This window comes from Limulus polyphemus, unplaced genomic scaffold (genome assembly GCF_000517525.1).
Source record: "Limulus polyphemus unplaced genomic scaffold, Limulus_polyphemus-2.1.2 Scaffold125, whole genome shotgun sequence".
NCBI classification, from domain to species: Eukaryota; Metazoa; Arthropoda; class Merostomata; order Xiphosura; family Limulidae; genus Limulus; species Limulus polyphemus.
The window spans coordinates 989,618-1,004,945 of record NW_013665735.1 but is presented as its reverse complement, the minus strand read 5'-3'; the positions used below and the strand labels follow the sequence as shown (position 1 = coordinate 1,004,945).

General features: G+C 29.9%; 1 protein-coding gene across 5 annotated transcripts in view; it reads left to right on the top strand.

The window, feature by feature from the left end:
• Positions 1-14,002, top strand: part of LOC106472970 (histone demethylase UTY-like) — a 71,967-nt gene extending 57,965 nt beyond the window's left edge. For 3 of the 5 annotated variants that reach the window (XM_022402500.1, XM_022402504.1, XM_022402494.1), the window contains exons 21-29: positions 1,345-1,479; positions 3,925-3,995; positions 4,116-4,242; positions 4,854-5,068; positions 6,316-6,460; positions 7,420-7,604; positions 7,869-7,995; positions 8,449-8,616; positions 10,644-12,860. In XM_022402500.1, the coding sequence (XP_022258208.1) occupies positions 1,345-1,479; positions 3,925-3,995; positions 4,116-4,242; positions 4,854-5,068; positions 6,316-6,460; positions 7,420-7,604; positions 7,869-7,995; positions 8,449-8,616; positions 10,644-10,673 (1,203 nt within the window). In that variant the 3' untranslated portion in view covers positions 10,674-12,860. Of the gene's footprint in view, positions 1-1,344; positions 1,480-3,924; positions 3,996-4,115; positions 4,243-4,853; positions 5,069-6,315; positions 6,461-7,419; positions 7,605-7,868; positions 7,996-8,448; positions 8,617-10,643; positions 12,861-13,659 lie in introns of those variants that run through there. The other 2 variants (XR_002613855.1, XM_022402512.1) reach the window with 2 other exon arrangements.
• The last annotated feature ends 1,326 nt before the right edge of the window (positions 14,003-15,328 follow it).

Here is a 15,328-nt window from a genome sequence, read left to right as displayed (position 1 = left end):
TGGAGGACAAAGAAATATAATTTTTGTAGGCTTGAAATATACACTTTAGAAAGAAAAAAAAAATTATGCTACTAGTACACCCAAAACATCTGTAGCATGCTTGGATTTATAAATAAAGTATATATATGTTAAAAAATTTTATCTCTGTTCAGATCAACAACTTGGTCATCACCATTCAACAGTCTTGGTGAAATTATTATTTTCTCTTCCAAGCTATTTACAAACAACTGTCAGAATCATGTAAAACACAACTTGTTCTTTCTATTGGTTATAAATAGACCCTTAAAAAAAGTAGGTGGAACTAAACAATAGATTTGGAAAGAATGGGGTAGGAGGAGGTGCCACTCTAGTTGATTTGCTAGATACATTGATTTCTCAGCAAATCAAAGTAGTGGGAGGTTCTAAGTATATATTCTAGCTTGACAGTATCTAAAATTCATGTTTCTAATTGAGATGCATATATTAGGCCTAAAAAATATAAACTGAGCAACAAGACATGAGGAGGTACTATGTGGCACACAGAAATCGATATTTAGCTTTATTTTATTTATATTTTCTTTTCAATTAAGGAATTGAAACATACATAATATTAAAATTTGAAATGTAAGCAACATTTTGATGCCAATTTCATTGATATATATAGTAATAATAAAGTTACTTAGTAAAGTTTAGAAAATAAATTGATAAAAGACTTTGACATGTGCAGTTAGACCCACCCGTTGTGAAAGGGTTAATGGTATTTATCGTAGGCTTACCATTTCTCTTGGGTGAAAGTAACTTATCATCATTCACATGTGCTTTGAACATCACATGTGGTACTCATGCAAAGTTCTCTTCTAATCTCGTATGTTAAACTGACACAACCAGTTCGTGTTCCCACATTCACAAGTATCAGCTGCATATCAAATAAATGTAGCTAAATATCGCATATGATGCACAGGACAGGGATTGGGTTAAGTAATTGTTTTATTGTATGGTATTATAATAAGTTTGTCCTATACTAAAATTTAATTCTCATTAAATGCTAGTATTTTTTCAGATGTATCAGTCACTATGTTACACTAGTCTTAACCATACATATTGTAAATAAAACAGTAATTCACAAATTTCAGACTACATTTGCACTTGCTAATTGGCACACGATCTTAGAATTTCATATGGTTATTGCCAAAAAAATGTGAAATGTTTAAATTATTTATTTCACTACTCAATTAATCCTGTTCATTGGCTATACCCTTCTTGCTTGTCACTTAAGCATTCTTTACTCACAATTTTCTAACAAAATAAATATGTGCAAGTATTTAGCTTAAATTTGAATAATAGAGATTTTGTTGATTTCAATAGTTGGTTCAGCCATCAGATGAAAACTGGGATACAGAGAGAAGGAGACAGATTTGGAAATGTGAGAGTCACCGGTCACATACGACCATAGCTAGATATGCACAGTACCAAGCTTCCTCTTTTCAGGAGTCTCTCAGGGTTTGTTAATATTTCATTAAACTTTATTCTAATAGGCTATACTTTTGAACATGTTTTCTATATACGTAAGTATACACACACACACACACACACACACACACACACACACAAACAGACAGATGTACTTTTGATTAAAAATTAAGTTATCCATTACACACCACATACCAATGATGTAAAAAGGAGTTGCAAAGTGGGGGTGGTTGGCTAGACATGCAGATTTTACCATAATATAATTTACAGTTGCTATACGAGTCAAATATGTTCCAACACCTCTTCCACACACAATGGCATTTAAAAATGTTTTCAGTACCATATTGTAGTTGATGAGGAAAGTAGCTGCTTCTTTGAGTAGAAAATATTCATAAGCTATATATTTCTTAAAACAAGTTACAAGCAAAACAATTATTTTGTCATGCTATTATAAAACCATAAAATTCATGTATTTCCTTTTAAAATATGCAGGTTAAAAATAAACAAAAAGCTAGTTACCTCTTTCTATGTTGATATAACATCTGAATAAAATATTTGATACTTATAACTAGTTATATGGCTAGTAAGCATGATAGCATTTATGCATGCCTGTTATAACTAACTGCTTTAAGGGAAAATGTTTGAATAATACCAAGTGTGATTAGGCTCTACTCAATATATAATGATGGCCTTGTTCTTCAACCAAGAATGGTTATATGTCTCAGGTAATTTATTGCTCAAGGCTTCTTATAAATTTCTAAGAGGGCTGATAATTTACTTTGAAGTATTTAGAACTACAGTAAAAAATTACTGTATTTTGCTGTTGATGAAAAATACCTTTCTTTGTTTGGTTCTCATAAAACGTTTCTTATTTCATTAAATTTAGCATTGTTGCTATCTAATTTTCACTAATAACCTTATCAAGAACAATAATATCTAAAGGTTAGCATCTTATATTGCTGAAACTTACTATTTCTTCATGTATTTAACATATCTTTTTTTTTAACTGTTGTATTCAATTATCATTAATAACAAGGCCGTACTTTATATATTTTTATAACAATATTTAAATGAAGAAATGTAATGAATTGTAACTGCTCTTGCCTGAGTTATTAATTAATGTTTTTGATTAAGTTTTACACAGTCTGAAAATAACAATAAAAAAGAGTTACAAAGTGAGTGACTTAAGGGTTGGCAACATTGTACTATACTTGCCAGTCTACTATAAAGTTCTTACTTCTATGACTAGTGTGGCAAACAGTGTGTGAAATAGTTTTAAATATTAAAAGGTTAATCTAAACTTACAATAATGTCATAAAGTGACAAGTTTTTCTGTAATTTGTTATAATTAATTTGTTTTTGAAACTAAAAGTTTCTAGCTTTCAGCAAAGGAACCTCACATGTTAAACAATTTTCTTTAAACCTTCCTAGCTTTAAAAAACAATTAACACTGTACACAAACAAAAAATTAAGAAATTAGTACCAGGAGGTTTGGATTGGCTAATGAGGGTTCAAAACAAATATAATACCCTAACCAAACTCAAAAGACTTAAAATGCTTAAAATTGGTAAGGTTAGGGCCGTTAGATATCTATCGTGGTTATGATTACCTATGTATTAACTTTTTGGCAGCTAATTTGCTGCTATTTTTATGGAAGTCATAAAAAGGAGTGTGATATGGTGATAGGAGCTATGATTTATTCTCGGCTATTTTTGTTAAGGAAGGCTGGTGTGCTTTCCATGCCTTTGAGCTATTGCCTCATTATCTTTGTGACTTGAATTAACTGATCGTTTAAATGTTTTACAATGGGTGTACAAATTCTGCTGGGTTATGCACAGTTGGCTGAGTGTGTTATCAGTTAGTTGGATGTAGAATACTTCTTTTATATTTTTTTCACAGTGTAATTTGTATCTTACTATTTTAGTGCTATTACATTTTATTAATTTGTCATGATAAGCTGAATTCTAACTTCTTTTTTTTGTGAGCCCACATTTACAAGAGATGTTTAACTTGGTGTTTTTATTGCTCTTCATTGAGTCTGTAGTTGGTTTGATGTGCACAAATTGTAATCATATCGTTTTGCAGCTTTTAAAGACTGTTATGTCATAATGCTTTTTTCATGAAGTTTGTGAAATTATTAATTATGTTTGTGTATACTTAAATATAAGATTTTGATGATATCATGGGAGTTTAATAGTACCAGTTTATTGATCCTAAATGGTTTAAATATATATGAACTTGTTACAATAATGGAAGAAACTGAACAGTAAGCTTTTATCTAAGCTTTTAGTTATATAATTCATTGATGTAGACAGTTGAAGTCTTAAGCATTTGTATTTGTATATTATTGAAATTTACAATATAAAAAAATAAATAAAAGGCTAGACTTTTTCCTTAACAAATTTAGTAAAGAACATTGGAGTGCACTAAATTTCATTTATGTATGTGTATCTATTTTATTTTTTTGTAAAACAGGAAGAACAAGAAAAGGTTCAAACTGGTCACAGGGAATCTGACAGTGATTCTAACTCCTCGTATCCATCATGGTGAGCAGCCAGCTGTTTTGTTTTTTAAAGAGATTTCTCTTGATTTATTTAAAAATTTCATTGACATTAGAAGCTTATCATCTCTAAATTTTTGAATATCTGGAAAATATGTCTTTTTAGGGTTAAGAAAGGAAAGAAGAATGGCTTATTTAAGACAATCAAATTTGGAACAAATGTTGACCTCTCAGATGAGAAAAAATGGAAACCACAGCTCCAGGAACTTGCAAAATTGCCATCATTTGCTAGGGTGAGTTGTGTCTTAATTGTAATTCAAGTTTAAACTGTGTTTTGTAAATAGTTGACAAGAGATTAAGTTGTCTTTTTTTTCTTCATTGATACACAAGTGAACACTGTTTCTTTGGAACAGCTGAAATGATAAATATTTTACTGTTTTAACTGTGAGGTTATTGTTTTTGTATCTGTATCAAATAATTTATAAGCTGTTTTTATAGTCACTTTTATCCACATTACTTCATAGAGAAAACTAGATAAATTAAATGTCAAATGCTGAAAAGTATTGTGACTGTAATTAGTCATTGTAATTTTTTTCATTATTTTACTACTATATCAAACTTTTAAGTAACCCTGACTATATTCTCAAATGTACTGAAAGAGATTTATAAATCATATGTACAAAATATGCACATAGATCAGTTTAATTTTTAGTTACTGTCTAAGCTGGTGTAAACAATATTTTTTTAAGTTAGAAAGATTTTACATTTATTTATTATTCTTTTGTCTTATTGAATAAGTAATGAATTCCCACTTGAAATTACAGTGAAGCTTTAACTTGACAGTTACATTTTTTCTACAATTCAAGTACCTATATGTTGATATTCTATTGTGTTTTCTGTGTAGGTTGTATCAGCTGGAAACATGCTGAGCCATGTAGGTCACACGATTTTGGGAATGAACACAGTTCAATTGTACATGAAGGTCCCTGGAAGTCGAACACCAGGCCATCAGGAAAATAATAATTTTTGCTCTGTCAACATTAATATTGGACCAGGTGATTGTGAGTGGTTTGCTGTCCCAGAACCGTACTGGGGGGCCATTCATAACCTGTGTGAAAAGTAAGCTTCATATATTCTTTATTGTGTTGAATATAATTATGTATTATCTATCTTATGTGCATTTATTGTTTATAGAGATAAATAATCAAGAAGTTTTTTCGTCTAGAAGGCCCACTTGTACACTTTTACTGACCTTGCAATCACCAAGTAACCATGAAGTGTTCATGTACTATAACTTTTAATGTAGTTAGTGTATCTTCATGAAACTTGCAAGCTTTTAGTAAGCATTACAAGTTTCCAATACACAAAAAATAGATTTTTTAATTAAGTATTTTTAGAAAAGACTTGTCTGTGAATATATGAAGTTAGTGTCTCTCTGATTAGTCTAAATCAAAGTGATTTTCATCTTAAGGTTAAAAATACTTTTTCATTTTACAGTTTTCAGATTTCATTCGCATAATCTCTAAAACTTTCTAAATGAATATCAAATTTTTTTCCAGTAAAAATTAACTTTTTATCTGTTAATTTTTCTACCCTAACACTATACAGACTAGGTTGTATTGACTGACTTTGTAATAAAACATCTTTCAATAAACTTGTTATTTGTGCTATTATATTTATTAATCATTTTCTCATGAATTGTTTTAATATGCATGTAATTTAGTACTGGACAAAGGCATATATCCTGTTGGTGATTTGCTAATCTTTTTATATTTTTTAATATATATTCTTCCTGTATATCTAGAACTTAACATGGTAAAATATTGTGTAAATTATCTCTCATAATTTTAAAACGAAACTGAACAAATTTTTTGAGGATCATTCCATTGATTATAAACATGTATACTAACCATATTTCTACTTTATATGGAAGAATTATAGTATTTTTTTACTGTGTCATGACAGAATATTGGGAAGAATTAAATGCAGAAACTAAGGAGAGGTTGCATGTGTAGCAGTGTATTGTAATACTGTTGTCTTATTAAATAAGCATATCTTTATGGCAGAAATTATTTTTATCCATATAATTCAACAACACCATCTCTTATGTGGTGTAGTGTGTAGCTAGGAGGCTGTGTTTCAAAAACTTCCATTATTTTATGGAGTATGTATCAAAACATTTATGTGGTGCTTTCATGCAGGTAGTTTTCATGGATTTAACACATAGTTTAGGGTTTTGAACTTAGAAGTGAGAAGCTTGATACGAATCACTTATCACAGCTGTATCTTTCAACTATTTTAATTTTTATTTTCCACTAACATACATATACATATATATATATTTACACGTGTATTTTTTTTAACAGAAACAACATCAACTACCTCCATGGGTCCTGGTGGCCTCTAATGGATGACCTTTTTGCTGAGAATATCCCTTTATATAGGTTTCTGCAGCGACCAGGAGACATGGTGTGGGTCAAAGCCGGAACTGTACACTGGGTGCAAGCGGTGGTGAGCAGTCCAGCTATTTTTGAGCATTACAATGTCACAATCATATTCACTTTTTGTTAATGCTTTGTGGATTTGGTATAACACAATCCAGTAAATTTGTTTGTGGGTGAAATGAAATAATGATACTGATATTGTAATCATTTAAACATTTGTATTTTTGAAACCGGCTCAGATGCTATGACCAATCATATTGATAGTCAGTCCGTTCAGAAGTTGGCACAGTCATATTAGTTTAATGAGAAAAATGTTGAAATGAAAGCTAGCTAACCTAAAGTTATTACCCCGAAAAAGCTTTGGTGACAAGCGAATCTGACAAATTATTATTTTTTTTATACCAGTTTAATTTTTCCTCATGTAGCAGTTGCAAAAACAAGTGAGGAGCATGATATTAGAAAAGAAGAAATAAAATGTGCAGAATTTACTAAAATGTATCATTTTATAATGTCTTTATTATTAGTTTAAATACTTGTGAACTAATAACAATCTTATAATGTGTAGTTTCATAATTTGTCAAGCAAGCAACAGGGATTTTTAGTTGTTATTTAATCTCTGAAGATAATAAAATTGTAGAGAAAATTTCTTCAAAAATAGACTAATAACTAATAAGCTAGAATTCAATTGATTATTTTTGTTGTATTTTTACATGTTTCCGTAAGATGTGTACATTATTAAGTCATGATTTTCTCTCCTCAGTGATAATCGTCTTGTATCTTTTCTTAATTTTTTAAAGCAAAAATTCCAATTGATTAACCAAGAGAGTGAGTCATTACTGCAACAATACTGTTGCTGCCTGATCAAACTGACTAACCTGTAAGCTGAGAATGCAATGTAAAGATATAGAAGTCCTAATCAAATTATTAATTTTCATAATGTGTATTTACAGTCCATAACCTTTTGTGCTTTTACTATTTTTACATTGACTTTTTTTTTCAATAGTTATTATGTTTTATGTACTTTAGGGCTGGTGTAACAATATAGCCTGGAATATTGGCCCTTTGACTGCAGAACAGTATCAGCTAGCTGTAGAAAGATATGAATGGAACAAACTTCAGGGGTATAAGTCAATTGTACCCATGGCTCATCTCACTTGGAACCTGGCAAGGAATATTAAAGTCTCTGACCAAAAACTGTTTGAACAGATTAAGTATGTTTATTTTAATATTAGTCTTTTTAATATTCAAGTTTCATATAGTCAGATAATCCTTAAATTTAATAAGAAAGTTTTCTATCAGAATAGGACCAAAACTGGAAAATAGGTTTGTCTGTGTGATAAAGTTGCATAAATAATTTAGTTTTTAAAAGGCATCATTCAGTGAACACATTTGACTTAAAAAAAACAGTGAAAATAAGATAGTACAAAGATCTAAAAATTTAAAACTCAATCAGCATATTTTTTCTTATATTCCAGATACTGTCTGCTGAGGACCCTTAGGATGAGTCAACTGACAGTAGACTTTGTAAAGAGTTTAGGAAAAAACATTAGATGGCATGGTCGTGGAAAGAATGAAGCTGCTCACTACTGTGTGAATTGTGAAGTAAGTATGAACATGTTTTAATTTTAAACTGGACAGGTTTATTTTATCTGTTTCAGTAGTATTAAAAGTGTACTTTTCATAAGAAAGTAATTCAGTTAGCAAGTGTAATTTACTGTTGTTGGAAATATTTACTTCTGTATTCTTTAAAAATATTTTAATGTGCTTTGGAGCCAGGCGTGGTGTAGTAGTAAGTGTACTCATATTGTGAATCCATAAGTTCATCATTTTGTGCCCTGTGATTGCAAAAACACACTCCACATTATGGGGTTGTGGGTACATCGTAAGAGTGATGGTGAAATCCCATTATTTTAGACAACAGTAGCCCCAAAATTGGCAGTAGCATTGTGTAGCATTGCATAGAACGTCTGAAATAAAACAAAGAATAATGTGCTTCATTAATTAATTATATGTTTATCTAATGTGGGATGATAATATTCATCTTTTATACTGTAGGTTGAAGTCTTCAACATCCTATTTGTCAGAGAAGTGGAAAATAAACATGTTGTTCACTGCTTGGACTGTGCTCGGAAAACCAGCCCCAAACTGGATAATTTTGTAATCTTAGAAGAATATACCATGGAGGATTTGATGGAGGTATATGATAATTATGTCCTCCATCTGGTGAGTTTCTTCTTCTCTTCTAGAAGAGGACTTTATGAAGATGAATGATATTTATATTGGCAGTCTAGGATGATTTACTGTATTGTCTAAATTAGGTTGTTTTTATATTGCTTTTTTAACATTGACATTCTCTTGGGAAAATGACTTGGTACAGGTTTGAAAAGTGATTTTATATATAACTTATGTGGGAAACGTTATGCTAATTGTACATATAAATACATAATAATTTAGTAATTTAATTCAATAAATGCATAAATTTATTGGTTCTTGTTCTTTAGAAAGTAAGTTAATAATGTTATCCCATAATTATTACATCTAGTGTTTTGTTATGTTCTAAGGATATATGATTATTGTATTTAATAATTGTGTGCTTTGGCAACTTCATAAATACCTAAGATTATATAATGATTTACATAATAATTTAGTAATTTAATTCAATAAATGCATAAATTTATTGGTTCTTGTTCTTACATTTAGTGTTTTATTATGTTCTAAGGATATATGATTATTGTATTTAATAATTGTGTGCTTTGGTAACTTCATAAATACCTAATATTATATAATGATTATACCTAATAGCTAAACCCATTGTAGGAAACTTTGATTGTTATGCTTTGGCAAAGATAAATAATATCATTTAATAATTGATACTTTTAATAAATGCTAAGAGTTCCAAAAATTATATAATAGTAACAAATATAGAAGATCAATAGGTCAGCAAATGACATTAAAAAATCTAATAAAACCCTTGTACCTTCACCAGATGGATTTTTCTTTGTTAGGGTAAAAGACCCGAGCCCCACAAATCATTTAGAAGTCCTTGAATTATTGAGGGTGACACAATGATTCTGTTGAATAATCATGTCAAACTGCTGAATGTTGTGTTCCAATCAAACATGTTGCACTATTAATAATAAAAGTTGTTATAAGTTCTCCTTGATAAACATATACATTTTGCGTAGTAGGTAATGTTGTTGTGATTAATAATCATAAACTTTTGATGGTTCTTAAATTATGCTATTTAAGAAAATAGTGTAAATGTTATATGATAAATATTGATGACATTTAAGTAGTCTTTGGGAATCTTGTTTAGGAGAATCCAATTTGATTGTAGTTCTTAGTAATCATATAGTTGTTTAGAGATTGTGTTATTTTTTGAGCAGTATATATTTGATGATTCTTGGCAGAAAATTTCTTGATGGCTTTTTTGTTAATCAGATTATATGTAAATTAGCTAGTTGTGTGATAGATTATGTGATGATTTTCTGTGCCAGTTATATATATGTTTGGTTATTGTATGGGTAGTGTGATTTGATTGGCTTATACTTTTTGTGGTTCTTGTATAGAGAAAGTTGATCTGAAGCTTTGGTAGTCATTTTGTTGTTCTGTCCAATAGGAAATTGGGTGATTTTTTTTTAGCAAATGCTACATTTTCTGACTACCACTATATAAATTATAAAGAAAAATACAATATGCTAATTAAAGATGTAGTCTATTACTCTTACTTTAATAACTGAAAAACACCTTTATTTTGTTTTGTTGTGTTTGTGAAGTGTATCAGTCTTTATGATACTTGTTTTGAGGAACAGAACGTTTCTTTAATAAGTCAGTTGATACCCATTTTGTTGTAAATTCTATATGTTGACTTTTATTTCGAAAAGTGGGTTTTGTAAGTCTATTGTTCTCACTGTGTACTACATTTTATTGAGCTATAATCTCTTATAATCTTATGATTGAAGTGTTTCTTAATTAATTATAACTTCTGATGAAAATGAGGTAACTATATAGACCAGAACTAAATATTAGCTTGGCAAGTAATGTAAAGATACCAAGTACTTCTAATGTGTTAATAATGTGAACAAACAAATATGGTTTTATGACAGAGACAAACTAAAAATGTATCCTATTTGTTGGGTATTTCAAACAAAAAAAATTAGTTATTCACTGATTTGACAGATGTTTCCTTGTAATATTTTAAAACAAAGTTCTTGTTTTATTTAACACTGATTTTTATTTCTTCTTTTCAGTTACCAGCAGTTTCCAGTGGGATGTCGTGATCTCAAGTTGCTTCAGATGTTTCCGATGAAATATACTAAGCTTAAGGAAAAGCATTGTTCTGTATTTGGTAATATAAAAAAAATTCTCTTGTCAGGAATGGTATCCGATATTTTAAATACATGAGTACAACTTGTGTAAGTTAAAATTTGTTAATAAGATGAAAATATTGTATAAAATGTATGTTTTTTGTGAACTTAGCTGGTATGTCTGATCTTTGATTCATGTTAATGACATAACGTTTTGTCATCACTGTTCAACACATACATTTGACATAACAAATGTATGTAAATAAAGAATTCTTAAAAAATAACAAACTGTTTATTTTAATGAATGGGAATAAGAAATATATAAAATATAAATTGTATCATGAAATGTCACTTATAGAACTGAATAGAATAGAAACCAAATTTTTTCTCTTATAAGATGCCATAATGATGTAAAATTGTAAGAATAATGCTTAGAATTCATACTGTTTTAATACAATAAAAGGCATTTAATTGTTAATTAATTTTTCAAACTGAACCAAAGATATATGTTTGCAAAACTTGAATAGCAAATTGTACTGCATTTGATTTAATGAAAAGGTCAAAGATGAGTTTGAAATTCTTGTTCATGTTTCCTTCACGTTAAGTTGAATGTACATCAGTAATAATATAAACAAAAATGTACATGTACCCATTTATATCATATTTCTTTTGTTATGTTTCCAGGCTGTGAGAAAAAGTGTTAATGAAAAAAAAATGAACATATTTGAAACTTGTTACCTCTTTTATTATCACTAAATTGTGACTGATGTATGCTAAAGTGAAGTTATTAAGAGCATCAGATAAAAAGTGTGTAGTGAGAGAGGAATTCTGAGTTTTATTGTCCAATGCTCATAATTAGCTATGCAAATTTTTGTACAGTTGCAGCCTAATAAATACATCTGTGTTATCAGGACTTGAAAACTATATATAGTTGCTGGTTAAATGGTTTAGAATCATTTTTCGCTTTTTTTTTTAATTACATCTCTATATATGTATGTGTGTATGTAAACAGTAAGGCTTTTGTTGTCAACATCTTATAATTTTCACCCAGTACTATTTTCTATGGAGTAGTGATATAAACTGAATATCTATTACTTCATACTAATATTTCATTATGGAGATAAATCCACTATTGGTATTGGGACCAAGTAAATGCCTTGTTCTTCAGTAATAAAGCACTATTCCTCTTATTAGATGTTGTACGTACACAACTAATCATTTAAATTAAATCTTTATTTTAATTCTAAATCTTATTATGCGTTAAGTGTTCAAAATTATAAAGTGCAATGTGAGTAAAAGATTGGATGAGATGGATCACCTGTTTCTTTCTCAATAAGAATTGTTCTCCTATTGTATATTTCACAGATCAACTTTTCTCTTGGATAAGAAAAAAAAGCTCCAGTGGGTGATATGTCATAACAAAACAACTCGTGCCTGTCCTGTTGTACTCAAAACACCATACATTAGCTAGTATTATGACATAATGAAGGTATCTTTCAAGAATTGGAGAACAAAAAATATTATAGTATTAAAAAAGAGTTACTGGATTTTGTTTCTTCAGTTCTTGGATGCCATATTGCAGTGTTTCAGGAGTCAGGCTACCCAAAGTCATTCCTAAGTTTGCATATATTTGATTGTGAACATAAAAATTGGCATGCAAGTTCTAATGTATGTGCAAGTACTCGATCCCATGTAGCTACATTATGTTTGGTAAAGCATATTGAGTTTTTGTCTAGTACCTTAGTAATATTTTACCTGTCATTTAAACTCATCACTGCCAGAACAATCACTCACCAAGTCCTATTCATATTAATAGTTGTTTTTTCATCATGTGGCATGAATTAGTAATTTTTAGATGTTGAATATGCCACTCAGTATTGCATAAGAATTTGCAGGTTTTTATTTTATTTCCTTTTTTTTCACTTGTGTAATGGAATAAAAATGATTGAAAATAAAGTTGTGTTGAAGATGTCCACATAGCTGTGGATAAGAAATGTTTTGTTGATGTTCAGATTTAAGGGCCTCATGATAGCCAGTAAATTGATTGTACTGTACATTGTATGTCAAAGCCAGACCTGACTACAGACCTATTTATACAGAGTTTGTATTTATAAGACAAGCCATCTTACTCAAAAATAAAGAACTGCTGGTCTAAATTTTTCTGTGTTCTCTCTATGTGTGTAATACTATATTCATTAGTTGATGATCATTTAACTGCATCCCACATTTTTATCTCTCTCTACACATATCATAAATAATGCACTGATTTTACACTTAAGTTCTATCTATATATCTCCCTCCTATATAGTTGAAAATGCAGTTAGAAAAACAAAATATTCGATTATTGTATAAATCAAATGATAATTATATTTATGTAATATTGGGATTAAACTTTCAACATAACCTAATTTCATAACCAGCTCATTCAAACAAAGCTGTATTAGGTAACAACATTTGGTTATAATAAATGCATTGCACTGAAGAAAAAAAAAAGTTGATTGATGTAAAGGCAGAGAAACATTGCTAGTTTGTAAGGATTTCAAAGTGAGCATTCAGTTTTGACCACTTTCAGCCATGTGTGTGTAAGTTAGAAGTAATTGGGTCAAAGGATTGCCTTCAGCACAGAAAGAAAAAGAAGTTAGCTTAATCTTAACTAGAACAGTTTGTCATTTGTAGCTACATTATATACATTTTTGTACTAAAAACTAAGCACATTTTTAGTTTCTAATAAACAATAAAAGGGAGGATTGCAAATCTGGTAGCTTTGTAATTTTGAGTTTGAGATATATATTAATTGGGAAGAATATTTTGTCTCAGAAATACCATATGATTTAGTTTCATTACCTATGTTAGATCTTGCGACAACAGGAGATCGGTTTATCTGTATCAGAAAGGTCCAGTAACACAGTACCCATTATTTAAAGACTGCAAGCTTATATTGAGTTTCTTTTTTTTCCAGGAAGAAAATTTCATTAAAGAAGAGAATAAAGATACAGAAACTTGATATTCTGGTCGGTAACCACAAAGATTAATACAACTGCTTTAAACCAGATCTGTAATTAGATTGTTGATCCAAGTTTTTTGTTTTATTGTATACTTTATGTAGTCTTTATCGATTTTAAAGTTAAAGAAAGCATTATTGAATGATGGAGGATAATAAAAGGCTTGTTTTAAAGTTGCATTGCATCGGAAATGACAGGCCATAAATAGAGGTTTCTATTGAACTTGTGGCCAGTTTTTCTCTTTGCACAACCTTGTTATTTGTCATAAATTACTGCCATAATGAATGTATTAGACCATTTTGTTGAAAGAAATTTTCATCACAAAGTAGTATAAATAGATGTTTATCTTACATTTTCTCATTTATATAACTTCTCTGTGTATTTTTAGAAATTATGTACAACTGTTTCATAAATGGTACCTCCTAATCTCTAAGCTCATGTCTGGGTGAAGTTCACTGTAACATCATCAGTCTCAAGCTATCAGTGGGAGATTTTATAAAGTGAAAAATATCTTCTCAAGGTAATTTCTTGAACAAAATAAGTAGGAGAACCAGTAAAATAAATTACTTCATTTATATAGTATGCAACAAACTAAGACCACAACAACAGACTCGCTATGTGGTCTGGAAACTAGTTCGTTAGAAATGGAAGAAATATTACAATAATTTTAAACATATTTAATCAAATGTTTCAGGATTAATGAATTCCTACATAAGCAGTTTGTAAAAATTATATACATTGAAGATGATATACTAAATATACAGTGGATTGAGTTTGATTTATGAAAACTGTTGGGGCTTCATGTTGTTACATTCCATGTTGCCTTGTCCAGTCATGCTCTATCCTATGACTTTGTATCTTTATGGTAGCCTATTGCAAAAAGCTACATCATAAGGACATCATGCCTCTCTGCTGCTGTCTGTTATCCACCTAGGGTATGTGGGTGATATTTTCTTTCCAGTTGCTCACAATTCCATAAGCACTGTCTGGCAACTTGAACAATATGTCTTCTTGTGAAATAGCATGGATACCCATTTCATTCTCCAGATGCTTGAGTTATGCCAACAGTTAAACTGAAAATATGATGCAAAGCCTTTTCTTGGCAAACCAACATTCTGTTGGCCTCATTTTCATGATTATGTTGTGTCCTGTTGCCTGGGGCATGTGGAGGCTTTTGATACTACTCTTTGTACTCATGGATTTTCACCTGTTAAAAGATATCACATTTTGCTTACCATGGCAGAGGCATGATTTGTTGCACATCTCTTTCTGGATGTGCCTGGTGTCCCCAGTTGTTTTCAGATGCAAATTTAAGTACAGTAAAGGGTTTTGAAAAGTGATCAGTTTTCAGTAGCATCACAACCTATGAATGCAAAAAAATGTAAAACTTTGTATTATACATTTCCTTCCACTGCAACTTTATTTTAGATGTGGTTGTCACATCACTTACTGATTTGCCAATTCAAAATTGTTTTCCTGTAAGTACCCAATTCTGTATAAAAGCATGTTCTTTTTTCCATACAAATTGGAAGTGTATTAAGTACAACAAAAACAGAAAAGTAATGAAGTATAACTAAGTTATATATTTAAAGGATTTATAGCTTTTAACCATTTTTGCTTTTCTGT